General features: G+C 37.0%; 1 protein-coding gene across 1 annotated transcript in view; it reads right to left on the reverse strand.

Moving 5' to 3' along the window:
• The window catches only part of LOC144970491 (muscle-specific protein 20-like), a 46,692-nt gene that overhangs the window by 5,471 nt on the left and 26,221 nt on the right, over positions 1-15,000 (reverse strand). Inside the window, exon 2 of the mRNA XM_078910189.1 lies at positions 141-192. Within this exon, the coding sequence (XP_078766315.1) occupies positions 141-191 (51 nt within the window). The 5' untranslated portion in view covers position 192. The remainder of the gene's footprint in view (positions 1-140; positions 193-15,000) is intronic.

A 15,000-nucleotide genomic window follows, 5' to 3' on the forward strand; every position in this document is an offset into this window, starting at 1 on the left:
TCAAATGATTATGTATAAAATCTGCTAGGGGCACTATCATACATCAATGCAAGCAGAAAATGTGGGTTATTTTATTTCGTCTTGTTTTCCAATAACACAGGAGATCAAAAATGAGGAAAGCGACACCTGTAAAAACTCACCTTTCTGTTGACCTCTCCTGTCAAACCATATCCCTTTGGTCGTGTTGCCATTCTGATTGAAGAAGAAAAAAGACAATATAAATATAGATTATAAATTAAAGAATTCTCTGAATAAAGTTTTTTAACATCCGACATTGAAAAAAGAAAATGATTTGTATGTGTTAGTAAAGAAAAAAACAATAAATAAAAAACACATGAGCTTTTATATAGAGCAATATCCACTAACGTGCTCAACGCGCTTTGGTCCCTAGCCAATAGCATCATGTTACATGTAGGATGAGACATGAAGCCTGTTGGGCGATATTACATATTTTTCACATAGAGACACACCAGCTACTCATTTTACACCTGAGGGAAAGTGAGTAAGCCTTTTCCAAAAGGTCAACAATGCGCCGTCCAGCTCGGGGCTCGAACCCTAGGACCTTCCCACACACACACACACACACACACACATATATATATATATATATATATATATATATATATATATATATATATATATATATATATAACTTATACACCGCCCACACAATATAACACTTGACTTTCTGTTCCCTTGTAATGAAATGTTAGTTTTGTCTGTCTGCCATAACTTTGATGAAATTCATTACCAGTTTACTAGCCATAAACCCTTAAGATAACTGGACCACAATTAACTCTTGTCTGGGGAACAATGCAATAAAATGGACGAAATCGATAGGCTGACTCGGTCATATTAGTTATACACACTCTCTCTCTCTCTCTCTCTCTCTCTCTCTCTCTCTCTCTCTCTCTCTCTCTCTCTCTCTCTCTCCTCCTCCTCCTCCTCCTCCTCCTCCTCCTCCTCCTTCTCCTCCTCCTCCTCCATTCTGTCTCGTTGTCCGACACTGTACCATAGAAAACATTCCATAACTTTATCTTGCACCACTGACTGCCTTCGCCTAAAGTTTTCACTTGACTACTTAAAAGCCATTTACAACCTCGAACATTGGCGGCCATAGTTATCGTGCCATTAGTTTTCAAACTTCAAAATCAGCCATTTAATTGGCCAGGATTTAGTAGTCTATGGGATGTATCGACCCACACCCGAATGCAGGGCAACTAGATTTGCGACAGATTTCGTATTTGCTAACACATTCCCTCTAAATCGATTTCGTAATATCGACCAGTTATCGATAATTGATTTTTGTCACAAATAACTTCAAGTAAAGAAGTGCCATTTACAAACTGAGTGCTAGACTGGTGGTTGGAATTTTCCAAGAGTTGGATCCAGGTGTTACATAATCATTCCGTATTGCGGGGATCGATGGGGAAATTGGAAGTTGCTTAATGGACATATCGATTAGAATATTGGAGAAATATTAGGACGCCTATTAGGCAGTCAATCATACCTATTGATTGTAATAAGACGCTCACATTTGACTAGTCAATCGGAGCGAGACAAATTATTAATAAATATATAGATACAAGAATAGATAGATGTCTGTTCACTGAACGTGATGATAAGTCGATTAACTCATGAATAAAATTTGAACTTAATTTCTATTGTCTTAATTTTAAGAAATTGATTGTATTCAAAATAATGTGACTAGATAAGACTAGATTCAATTCAAGTACTCCCACCTCATTGTCGCACTCACTTACTGGAAGGTTGGATTACAACCCACGTGCTAAAAATGATGGCGAACACAATACGCTTCAACAGTCGTAACGTCACTTCCCTCGTAATGACGCATGGTAACTTAGTAACTGGCTCTAAACTATCGGAACAATGGCGGACGCCCTTATGAAATATTTCTCCGACTAGCATAAAAGCGTATCCAAAGGGGAAAAAAAGCATTATAAATCTGATCATGTTTTGACTTTTACACATTCTGATCACAAGACATATGAAAAGTTATATCCAGCCTGAAGAATAAAAAGTACCGATTTTATTTGTTTAGAACCACGATGGCCGCCGTTGCTGGGCGACGTGACATCAGACTATTGAATCCAATTATGGGCCTGTTTTAACGTTGTAATGGACAATACCTTGAGTTGGTATTTCAATTACAATAATGAGCCCTTAAGAATTTGGAGTGTCACGACATGTCGGTTAGAAATCATTTATTTCAAATACCGATCGAATGCAAATATTCAAAACTTGTCCAAATATTTCAAACTTGGGACTTCGGAATTCTCAGGTTTGAGGCTTTTTGACAAGTGGAATGTCATTTTAATTTGAAGGAAAGGTTTTCTTGCCAAGTTTAAAAAAAATGTATTTCGTCAAAGCACGACAACCAGAGCTTACCAACTTGAAATTTTTAAGTTTCCAAACTTGAGCTAAACGTGCTGAAAGCGCTTTACAAGGAGTCCCTGACCAACAGCAACACGTGACATGTAGAACGAGACATGACACCTGTTAGGCGATATTACAATTTTTTTTTCAAGAAAGAAACAACGCTGTTAACGGCCAGGTATTCATTTTACACCTAAGTACGGTGAGAGAATGTGAGTAAAGAGCCTTTTCCAAGGACTCAACTATGCGCCGATCGAGGTTCGAACCCAGGACCTTCCGATCCGAAAGCGAGTGTCATACCACAAGACCACATAACCGCGCTATCCAAGGGGGAAAAATGAAGTGTCACTAAAAACAGCTTTACAAATCCATAATTTGCCATTACGATGATCCATAAATGCTTCAAAGTCCTGATTATAGGATCTAAGAAACTCAATTTTCCTTTTCCACAAGATTTATTAGTCAATGAGGCGAATGCACTTCTGTAACTGGAGCCAAAAATTCTTAATTCTACGAGTGTTTCGTAGTACTAGTCGGTTCTGACAGGAACACTGTCACTTCTAGTATGTAATGTACAATAGAATGTAACTTTATTAGCATTGATAAGGTCAAAAAGTCAAGTACATCGTCATACCCAAAACCTCCACACACTTCAATGACCTCAGGTCTTAAGTACGTCTTGCTTTGAGTGGGGGTGACACAGGCACCAGAGTAGATCTAACTCTCATAATGTGGACATCGATTCCAGTTTCAGATCTCTTTCCATATGCAAATTCACACATACACACACACACACACACACACACACACATACACACACACATACACACACACACACACACTTTCACATACACACCCTCATGACCTGGTCCATATTATTATTTTAAAGGCCATAGCTAAAGTCTTATCGCCAACACGAGTGTCTTGTCATACATTTCTAATCTCTACGTAAGTGCCTCCCCTGATTTCTGTGTTGACATTCCGTATCTCTGTGAATTACAGCCCACCTACCCCGAACACAATAACAAAAGGTATTTTTATTACAACAATGAGCCCATAACTGAGTCAGACCTGCAAATAAGTAGACATCGGGTTTGACTCATTGAGTACTTTCAATAAAACCTCAGATTTCTGATTTTTGACAAGTTGGGACCGGGAGGACGTGTACTTATTTGCAGGTCTGATCACCCAAATTGTTATGGTCTCATTGTTCTAATAGAAAATGGTCGCAAACAACTGCAAAATATACTCCATTTCAACAATGTTAAAACAACCAATTCAGATATCAGACCTGCGAAAATGAGTACGTGGACTGTAGTCATCTCAATTATTCATCGATATTTGTAGTAATAAATTGGGGTTTGTTTCTTTCTTTTACTTTATTTATCTTTTTTTTTGTTTTGTTTATTCTTTGTTGGGTTTTTTTTTGTATTGGTTCGTTTTGTTTGTTTGTTTTTTTTTTGTGTTTTTTTATTGTTGTTTTTTTTTTGTTTGCGTTTTTTTTTTTTTTTTAATCTGTAAACTGCGTCACCAAAACTCTTAGTCCCTTGGAGGCTGAAGTTTTATCCAGGTCTCTGTGAAGTGAAACCGACGATAAAAACTGTTTCGCTTGCGTGCAACTCTCTGAAAAGGACACAAACTGAGCAGAGTACTTTCCGCTAGATCAAATAATATAAATAAACCCCTCAACTTAACCACTGATGGAGGGGGCAATTGAAAAAAAAAACAAAAAAAAACATAAGAGAATCCAGGTTACTTGTGGTTGAATTGTTTAGGATGTCTGCAAATACGCTGTGTGCACTTTGCAACACTGTTACACAAATCCCCAATCTTGTGTTTACTAAGACTATACAGATAGCCTAGCCATAATAACAATGTGTATGAAACAGTAAAAGTAAAATTTAAAAAATAGATTGGTATCGACACAAGATGTATGAAATGAGAAAGCTTTACAAAGAAACCGCACGAAAACGTGTTTGCTTAAACGTAATCAACGGCTTTCATCTGCTGACGATTTGCTGTCTAAAATGTGATCTCAGCCATCTATTTTTAAAAATATTATTTTGTTATTACAAAGCTTTGATTGTAAGCCAACACATTTGCAATTGGATTCAATAGCATGATGTCACGTCGCCCAGCAACGGCGGCCATAGTGGTTCTAAATAAAGAAAATCGGTACTTTGTACTCTTCATGCTGGCTAGAACTTTTCATATGTCTTGTGATCAGAATGTGTAAAAGTCAAAACATGATCATATTTATCATGTTTTTTTCCCCTCTGGATACGCTTTTATGCTCGTCGGAGAAGTATATCATATGGGAGTCCGCCATTGTTCCGATAGTTTAGAGCCAGTTACTAAGTTACCATGCGTCATTACGAGGGAAGTGACGCTACGACTGTTGAAGCGTATTGCCAAGCTTATTGGCTATAACGCGGTACAATGTGTTTTTTTTATTGTTTTTTTTTTTTTAATTTGTTTTTTTGTTTTTGTTTTTGTTTTTGTTTTTGTTTTTTTTTTTTTTTTTTTTTGGGGGGGGGGGGGGGGGGGAGGGAGGAGGGGGAGGAGTGGGAAATTTCACTTTAAATATCGATTACGTAGCCCTAGTCCTTCAGAGTCACCAGGCCCATGGGGCCGGAGTTTATCCCGGTAAGAAAATAAATGTGTTTGACAATTTTTTAGGCGTCATTTAGATAGATCTACTTCGATTGACGATTTTCTAGCAGATTAAAAATAATGTATTTTTGTCAAAATACGACACATTATTTGCATTTAGGAGCTTGTTGTGGACCATAGATCTCAATCTGAACTTTACTAGGATTCCGGATTCCGTGGGTCCCAATAAGAGCAACGGTAACTAAGTCAATGTTTATTTAACAAGTGTTTTATTGCTAGTTTCTTTGACTGCGACGTACATGTCGTGAAGGGCTAAATACAGTATCTATCGCTAAAATTGAACTAAAATTAGGCTACGTGGTCTTGTGGTATGAAACTCGCTTTCTGATCGGAAGGTCCTGGGTTCGAGCCTCACTCGGCGCATAGTAGAGTCCCTGAAAAAAGCTCTTTACTCACATTCTCTCACTGTACTCAAGTGTAAAATTAGATTATCTGGCCGTTAACAGCGTTGTCTTTGTCAGAAAAAAATGTAATTTAGCCTAACAAGCGTCATGTCTAATTGTTACGTGTTGCTGTTGGCCAGGGACCCTTTGTAAAGAGCTTTGATGAGCACGTTTAGTAGGTATTGCGTTATTATATAAAAGCTCAAACTTTAGTTTGTTTGTTTTAGAAAAGACGCTGTTTATTTACATAATTTCACAAAAAGCAGTCTATTATTCAAAGATTTGATACTATTATACATCAGATGAACTCAACTTAGGTCCCAATTTCTGTCGCGAGAGACGGACACCCACAGCTAGTTGTTAGCTACTTCCCATAATTTGACGTGGGTCATTCGCGAAGTATTTTATGTGCGGCTATGTGGTCTTGTGGTATGAAACTCGCTTTCGGATCGGAAGGTCCTGGGTTCGAGCCTCGCTCGGCGCATGGTTGAGTCCTTGTAAAAGACTCTTTACTCATATTATCTCACCGTATTCAGGTGTAAAATGAGTACCTGGCCGTTAACAGCGTTGTCTCGGTCAGAAAAAAAAATTGTAATATCGACTAACAGGCGACATGTCCCGTCCTACATGTTAAGTGTTGCTGTTGGCCAGGGACCCCAATGGATATTGCTCTATATAAAAGCTCAATTTATGCCAGAACAAAATCGGACAAAGCCATATTATTACTTACTTACTGCTAGGCGGGCGTGATTCAGTTTGCAAGGTAGGCCTACGAGTTATCTTTTAAAATAATAATAATATGATAGGGAGCGGGGGTAACGACCCGCTTTTATATTTTCAACACAGATTTAGGTTATCTAAGAGCTAGCCAGCCAGTTTGAAATGCCATCTGCAGTCAGATAAGATTCAGAAGTTAGAAGCGAGTCTTTGAAACCCCGCAGTCACGATTTCAAAAAAATAAGTAGGTATTCTCCGCTAGATTTAAACCGACAACATTTCAATCCAATGGTTTAATAACAGGAAATAAATGTTTATGGCTTGCCATTTCGCCTACACAGATTATGAAAACTTGAAGCGATTAAAAAAATTAGACCGTAAGCTTTTTTTTATTCCCCAATATCCACTAAAACGTGCGGCTATGTGGTCTAGTGGTATAAGACAGTCGCCTTCGGATCAGAAAGTCCTGGGCTCGAGTCAAGCTCTGATCGCCGCATAGTTGAGTCCTTGGAAAAGCCTTTTTAAACATATGCTTTCGCCGTACTCATGAAAATAATGAGTACCTGGCCGTTAACAGCGTTGTCTCTGTCGGAGGAGGAAAAAATGTAAATCGCCTTACAGACGTCTAGCCTCGTCCTACATGTTAAGTGATGCTGTTGTCTAGGAAACCTTTGTAAAGCATTTTTAGCACGTTTAGTGGATGGTGCGCGATAAAAAAGCTCCATTTTTGTGAGCTGAGGTTTTTTTAAAATCTCAAGTTGTTTTTTGTTTTGTTTTTTTCTAAATATCCCAAAGCCCTTGACAAGAAACAATGACCCAGTAGGACAAGATATTATAATAATATAACTGACAGCCTGTTGGACGTATGATTATTTATTATCTGTTCAACATTCGACAGAGGCAACACTGTACAGGTCGTGACGTAACTATAGTATATTATAATAATATTATAGTTACGGCATGGTACAGGTCAACGTCAATCAGCATGACGAGAAAGTGTGAGTCGAGAGACCCTGTTCGAACTACTCAACTTTGCGTCGGTGACAGGTCGTAAGCCCGAGTGCCGTGCCACTTGTCTACAATGTAAAAATAAAAAAAACAAAAAAACAAAAAAAAAAAAAAACTCAAAGAAACAAAACAAAACAAAAAGCAAGCCAATTAAAAAATAAAATAAAATAACACACACACACATACACACACATACATACACACACACACACATATCGATCAATTAAAATGACCCTCACCTGATACTCCTTGAACGATGATCGTGTTTGATAGTTTTTTGGGTTTTTTTATTTGACAAGGTGGTCATTTTTATATCTAGATCGTAATTTGAAGAACGGGTTTTCTGACCCCAAAAAGATTTTAATGTGTAGCTTGGTTGTTTTGTATTTGTGCTTTCTTTTTGTCGTTTTTTTTTTGTTTTGTTTATTTTTTGTTTATTTATTTATTTGTTTATTTTGTTTGTTTGGGGTTTTTTTTTGGTTCAGAGTACGGCATATGTTTTATGTTAACAAAATATATGAAACAAAATCTGCAAACTGTAATCGTATCAAGCAAAACCTTTTCAAATAAGAAGAAAAAATAAAGAAAAGAAATGAAGATAATATTATAGTTTCACTTATGGTGCGTGACGGAGATGTGAAGATAAGAAGAGAAAGTGAAGATTTCAAGTATGAGGTCGTCGAAAACAATTGAGGCACTTCAGTCAGGGTGTGGATCTTGGAGAGGGAGAGAGAGAGAGAGAGAGAGAGAGAGAGAGAGAGAGAGAGAGAGAGAGAGAGAGAGAGAGAGAGAGAGAGAGATAGAGAGAGAGAGAAGAGAGAGAGAGAGAGAGAGAGAGAGAGAGAGAGAGAGAGAGAGAGAAAGAGAGAGAGAGAGAGAGAGAGAGATAATATGTTATGTAGATTGTTACATTTTTTGCACAAGTGTTTATCTCCAGTATATCATCATGGCCAAAGATCCAAACAGGCTACTGGGACAGTTAAGTAAACCAGTTAATTGTTGTGATCCCAGAAGACACGTATTTAAAAATTTGGCCATAAAACTCGTCCTTCAAATATCGATCGAAACAAATGACCCTCATCTTGGCAAAAAAAAAAACAACTCTCAAACATCGGACCTGCGAAGACGCGTATTTTAAAAAATTTGGCCATAAAACTCGTCCTTCAAATATCGATCGATTAAAATGACCCTCATCTTGGCAAAAAACTCTCAAACATCGGACCTGCGAGGTCCGATGTATGATGAGGGTCATTTTAATCGATCGATATTTGAAGGACGAGTTTTATGGCCAAATTTTTAAATACGCGTCTTTCTGAAGTACGGCAGTGAACCGGTGATTAATGTCAACAATAATTAGTATCAACTTATTCAGACAACGGGGCGTGTCGCCGCCTATCTGAAGTGTCCCTTGTCGCATCCCTAAATTTATATTTTATATAATATATAATATTTGTAGATGGGATAGAAGGACGGATAAATGAAATGGTGGCAGAGATATGTATGTAGTTCTGAGGCAGGCAAGAATGTAGATAAAGACGAAATACCAGAGAGAGGAATGTTGAGAAGGATGATAGATAGATAGATAGATAGATAGATAGATAGATAGATAGATAGATAGATAGATAGATAGATAGATAGATAGATAGATAGATAGATAGAGTAGATAGATAGATAAGAAGATAGATAGAAGATAGATAGATAGAGAAAGGTTAGAAGAGAGAGAGAGAGAGAAAGAGAGAGAGAGAGAGAGAGAGAGAGAGAAAGAAACAGAGAGAGAGAGAAAAAAAAGGAAGAATGAGAGAAAGAGAGCTATATATATATATATATATATATATATATATATATATATATATATATAGAAGAGAGAGAGAGAGAGAGAGAGAGAGAGAGAGAGAGAGAGAGAGGAAATGGTAAAAAAAAAAAAGCAAACAAAAGGCAAAACGTTTAATATCCTTTAAAGCCCATGATTAAATTATGCATAAGTAGAGAAAGACTATCTAGCAATATTTGCTGACTGTGCTTGCTAAGCGTTCAGATGAAAGTGATAAGTGTTACAGCCGTGCAAACATCTATGTAAATATACGTACCACCACCCCTAAACTTTGACTGTAACGTTGGTATACGTAACCACTTCAACCGTCCTACCTTTCCCATTCCTTTTATTACATATCATAAATTAATACAACGACTTTATATTTAAAATATCAAATAAATAATAATAAATAATCAATTCCCTTTATTCATCCCATAAAGGAAATTTGTCTCTAGAGTCTATTCCAAGGGAAGACTGAGGAATAAGCCAGGTGTCCACAGCAGTGCAGCGCCGGAAATTGAGGTGACTTGCTCAAGGCCACACAGCGCAACGGGAGTGATCCAACTCGGCACCTTTCAGCGCACCGCTGAGCTACGCTTGTAAAAGTTAAACCATTATCAAGTACACAATGAGGTGTCTTCTATTGAGGAAAAGTCAAGCGATACTGAGCTTGACCAGCGACCGTCATTGTCACCTTAGGGGAAGGTATTGTCAACTCAACACACAACCCCCCCCCCCCCACAACCCTTCCCTTATTTGATTCATTTTGAAATTTATATGTTCAAAATATTACTTGTTTGATTGTTTCTTTGTTTTGCTTATTTTCCCGGCCTATTTTTTTCGTTTTGAAACTTTCAAGTTATTCAAAAAAAAAAAAAAAAAGTGATTACTTGAAAATTCAATGCATCATCAACTTTGTATTTTGTTTGTTGGGAGGGCTGTTTTTGTTTGTTTGTTTAGTTGGTTGGCTTTGGTCCTTTGATTTTGGTCAGGCAGGGCACAATATGGTATGTTTTTGTTACAAAAATACAAAGACATTCATAAAACAATCTGGCCGCTCTTATTTTCGCAAATACACACACGCTCTCTCTCTCTCTCTCTCTCTCTCTCTCTCTCTCTCTCTCTCTCTCTCTCTCTCTCTCTCTCTCTCTCGCTCTTCACACATACACACACAACAAAACACATACACACATATATATAAAGGAAAATCAAAGATGTATCACATAAAAAAGCGACTGGTTTGGTCAATAAGATGAAAGATCAAAATGACTTTCCCCAAGGCCACAAAGATCAGGTTAGAAGTTAAAAGGATTTGAATTACAGAAATGTGATATGGACACAATGATAGACTATGCTTTCGTACTCTGGAAAAAACCCAAATTTGAATATTTGGTCAGAAAACTCGTCCTTAAAATATCGATCGATTTAAATTACCCTCATCTTGGCAAAAATTCTCAAACCTGGGACTTCGCGAAGTCCCAGGTTTGAGAGTTTTTGCCAAGATGAGGGTCATTTAAATCGATCGATATTTAAAGGATGAGTTTTCTGGCCAAATTTCAAAGATGGTTTTTTTCCAGAGTACGACATATAGGGATGGGATAGGCCTGGAAGGTACTTTAGTCGGAACAGGACATTCATCAATGACTGTGGGTTTTTGTAAACATCTCTCTCTCTCTCTCTCTCTCTCTCTCTCTCTCTCTCTCTCTCTCTCTCTCTCTCTCTCCCTCTCTCTCTCTCTCTCTCTCTCTCTCTCTCTCTCTCTCTCTCTTCATATATATATATATATATATATATATATATATATATATATATATATATCGCTCTCGCACACACATACAATCAATCTATCTATCAATCAATTAATTGTTTGTTTGTTTTTAAGGTTTTACGGCGCTTGCAACACATTTAGGTTATATCAGCGCCAGTAAAAAGGAAGAAAATGGATAGTAAAAAGTTCTAGAATTACAATTAAAGCACCGAGAAAAGTAAGACAAAGGGAACTGACAACAATAGGATCAGATGTAGATTCCAAGAGCATACCACCAATGTACTTAGTTTGAAATCACCTACAAGTCTCATCGGACACAAGCACAAAATCCAACAAAGAGGAACACACTCAATGCTTACATTATACATTCAAATAAAAATAATAATACATAACAGAGAGATGATTTACAAGGAAAAAAATATCATCTCCCAAAACAATAACTATGCATTTGACTGTTTCCCTCCAGCTAGGACTCCGGCCAGAGCCAGGACAAAACCAAGTAATCTCATTCCAAGACAAAGACAGAAAGCATGTTGGAAAACAGATATAAGGGGATAGAAGACACAGTATATACCTCCCTGCCCGCTATGGAAATCAATCAATTAATCTACCACTCGATCAACCAATCAATCAATCTTCTGTATGCTATCTCTCTTTTTCTTTCTCTCTTTCTCTTCTTCTTCTTCTTCTTCTTCTTCTTCTTCTTCTTCTTCTTCTTCTTCTTCTTCTTCCTCTTAATTCTTTCTTTTTTCAATTTTCTCACTTACTCCTCTCTTCTCTATAAGTCCCATGGTATCTCCATTTCCCTGTATGTTTGCATTTATGAGTATGCTTGCGTGTATGTGTGTGTGTGTGTCTGTCTGTCTGTCTGTGTGTGTCTACGTGTGCGTGAAATATAGAGGGATGGGGGAAGCGAAAGAAAGAAAGAAAGAAAGAGAGAGAGAGAGAGAGAGAGAGAGAGAGAGAGAGAGAGAGATGATTTAGACAGTGTGTGTGTGGGGGGGGGGGAAGGTTATGGTTCACCCATCACGATTTAATGAATTTCCTACACTTGATTGATATTTTCATTCCGTTGTCTATTGTAAAAAAGTCATGTCTGACCTAACATTGACATCAATACCTACGGCCATGTCAGAGCCTAAATATGTCATGTTCTGTATTCTACAATGTCATGACCTGGTGCTTTCGTGTCCCCTATTCGACGACAAAGCTCTAGATGCGAAAGAAAAGAACGCAAAGATGGGCCTCCTCTACTGTGCATATGGTATGAAATTGAGAAATTAAAAAAAAAAAAAGGTTGAGCTTTCATATAGTGCAATATCCACTAAACGTACTCAAAGCGCTTTACAAAGGGTCCCAATCCAACGGCTCCAACAGTAACACATAACATAAAAAACGAGGCGTGACGCCTGTAGTTGATATTAATGATCTCTCTCTCTCTCTCTCTCTCTCTCTCTCTCTCTCTCTCTCTCTCTCTCTCTCTCTTTCTTTCTCTCTCTCTCTCTCTCTCTCTCTCTCTCTCTCTCTCTCTCTCCCTCTCTCTCTCCCTCATGCCACAGGACTATATATATATATATATTATATATTATATATATATATATATATATATATATATATATATTTATATGCCTTATCTATCACAGCCCCCTTCCCATACTATCACAAGGTATCTATTACATCAATACTGTACAATTTGTCGTGTCATCGTCACGCTTGGCTGACAACACTGACATATTATTATAAAAAAATATATATGTATTCATTCAGTGATCCAGTTACACACAACTTTTTTTTTCTTTTCTTTTTTATTCGTGAAGATATTATTTTAGTTGCAATACCCTATTATTGAAACTTCTGAAACTCTTGTATCGATGTGTACATATATTATGCAGGTCTAACATCCAAACCCACTTATGGGCCTAGTTTAATATTGTTGTAATGGACAATATTTTGAGTCATTTTTTGAGATTTCCATTACAACAATGAACCCATAAGGAATTGGGTTATCAGACCTGCAAAGAAGTGCACGTCGGCTTGTACCTTTATTTAGTCAGTCTGTCATAAGCATAAATTTAAATAAGAAAACCAGGGGAACAAACGCCTTCAGTTTGCTTGCTTTGGGTTTTATTGGGGTTTTTTTTTTAATTTTTTTTTTAGAAGAGAATATTTTATATAAAAAGGGTTCTATGGAATACAAACCTCAGTGGTTACAGAATCTAGACCAGTTCATACGACGATAAAAGGATTGTAACGTTGCTTCCTACCCTTTGGATTGGACGATGGTCTATCGTAACATGTTGCGCAAACTAAATTTATCTCTGAGTGGGCTAAAAAGCGAGTTAAGCGTATCGAATTGATCAGTTGAACGTGAGTTAATGATGATATTGGCAACAACAACAACAAAAACAACTACTACAACAACAATAATAACAATAATAATAAAAATAATAATAATGATGATGAAAATAATAATAACAATAATAATAATAATAATAATAATAATAATAATAATAATAATAATAATAATAATAATGATGATGATGATGATGATGATGATGATGATGATGATGATGATGATGATGATGATGATAATAATAATAATGGTGGTAGTAATAATAATAATAATAATAATAACAACAATAACAACAACAATAATAATAGTGAAATTGAAATGAAATTACGCCTTTCCGCCACGACAGCATGCCATCGCCTAGGCATTCCATGAAGGAATATAGATAATTCATCAAACAAGATGTCTGATGTCAACAAGAATGTTGTCCAAAGTGAGCAAATCGGGGGGTTATAATCTTGTCCAAGGAAAAAAACGAAAGTGCCTGAAGCGGGGTTCGAACCCGGAACCTTCTGGGTCACGGTGCAATGCCTTAACTGATTCGTGCTGGGTGGACAGAGGGTTTCGAAAAATAATCTCAACTTTCCAAGGAATCGATCTCGGTCTCTTTACGTGTGAAGCGAGTACTCTACCAACTGAGCTATCGGGGTCATTCACGGGTTGTGATTCTATCGCACAAAATTTTGGACACATTTTTAATTGTTGAGAAACACAAATGACTATTTAAGACGCAGCGCTCCATGAGATATTTCAGCAGAAGAATTTTTACTGGATTAATGTTTGTTTTGTTTTTTAACAGGCACAGATTTATTTAAAAAGTTTGATCAGACAGAAAGCTTATTTAGAATCGCCCCAAACTACTTTCGTAACATTGCGTTTCTCCATTTTTCAAGAAGAACCTTCTTTTTCTTTCCTTTTCAATGTTATGATGGGTTCTCTTGGGCGTGGCTTAGCGGTATGGTCTTTGCTTCGTACCCGAAAGTACTGAGTTCGATCACCCACGCTGCGCTGTGTGGCCTTGAGCAAGTTACCTCGTCCTAATTCGGCGCTGCACAGCGGCTGACGCCTAAGTTATTCCAGTCTTCCTTTGGAATAGACCTTAGAGATAAATTTCCCCTATGGGATGAATATACGGAATTTTATTTTTTTAGTTTGAATTTTATTTATTTTCTAATTTTAAAAAAATGTGTTTGAGGAAAAAAAGGCACTTTCAAACAGTTAGTGTTTTCTTTCGTTGCTATACAGTGTTATGATGGTTTCTATAAATGAATGTGTTTGACAAGAAAAGCCACTTTGTCATTCGTCAGTGCGTGATTTTCTGCTTCATCAATTCAATCACTCTTCCGCCGTTCAATGAAGTAGAACTTCTCTAATTTTCTCCCCATTGATACAATAGATTTTTGACACAATGTGACGCGTACGTGCTCGGTTTTCACACATAACAAAACGAATAAACATTCAATAAATAAGACATGATTTCTTGATGATTAAATCGTGATAAGGGAAGTGAAAGAGAAAGGTGAGAGGGGGGAATATACAACGTAATAATAATAATAATAATATAATAATAATAATAATAATAATAATTAATAATAATAATAATAATAATAATAATAATAATAATAATAATAATAAGGTGAGTAGAGAAAAAAAAGGGGGGGAGGGGGGGGGTTTACATGCCATGAGAGGGGAGAGAGAGAGAGAGAGAGAGAGAGAGAGAGAGAGGGGGGGGGGAGAAGAGAGAGAAGAGAGAAGAAGAAGAAGAAGAGAAGAAGAAGAAGAAGAAGAAGAAGAAGAAGAAGAAGAAGAAAAGAAGAAGAAGAAGAGAAGAAGAAGAAGAAGAAGAAGAAGAGAAGAAGAGAGAGAAGAAGAGAGAAGAAGAGAGAGAGAA

This window comes from Berghia stephanieae, chromosome 4 (genome assembly GCF_034508935.2).
Source record: "Berghia stephanieae isolate SIO BIC M18660-M18661 chromosome 4, UCSD_Bste_1.3, whole genome shotgun sequence".
NCBI lineage: Eukaryota > Metazoa > Mollusca > Gastropoda > Nudibranchia > Aeolidiidae > Berghia > Berghia stephanieae.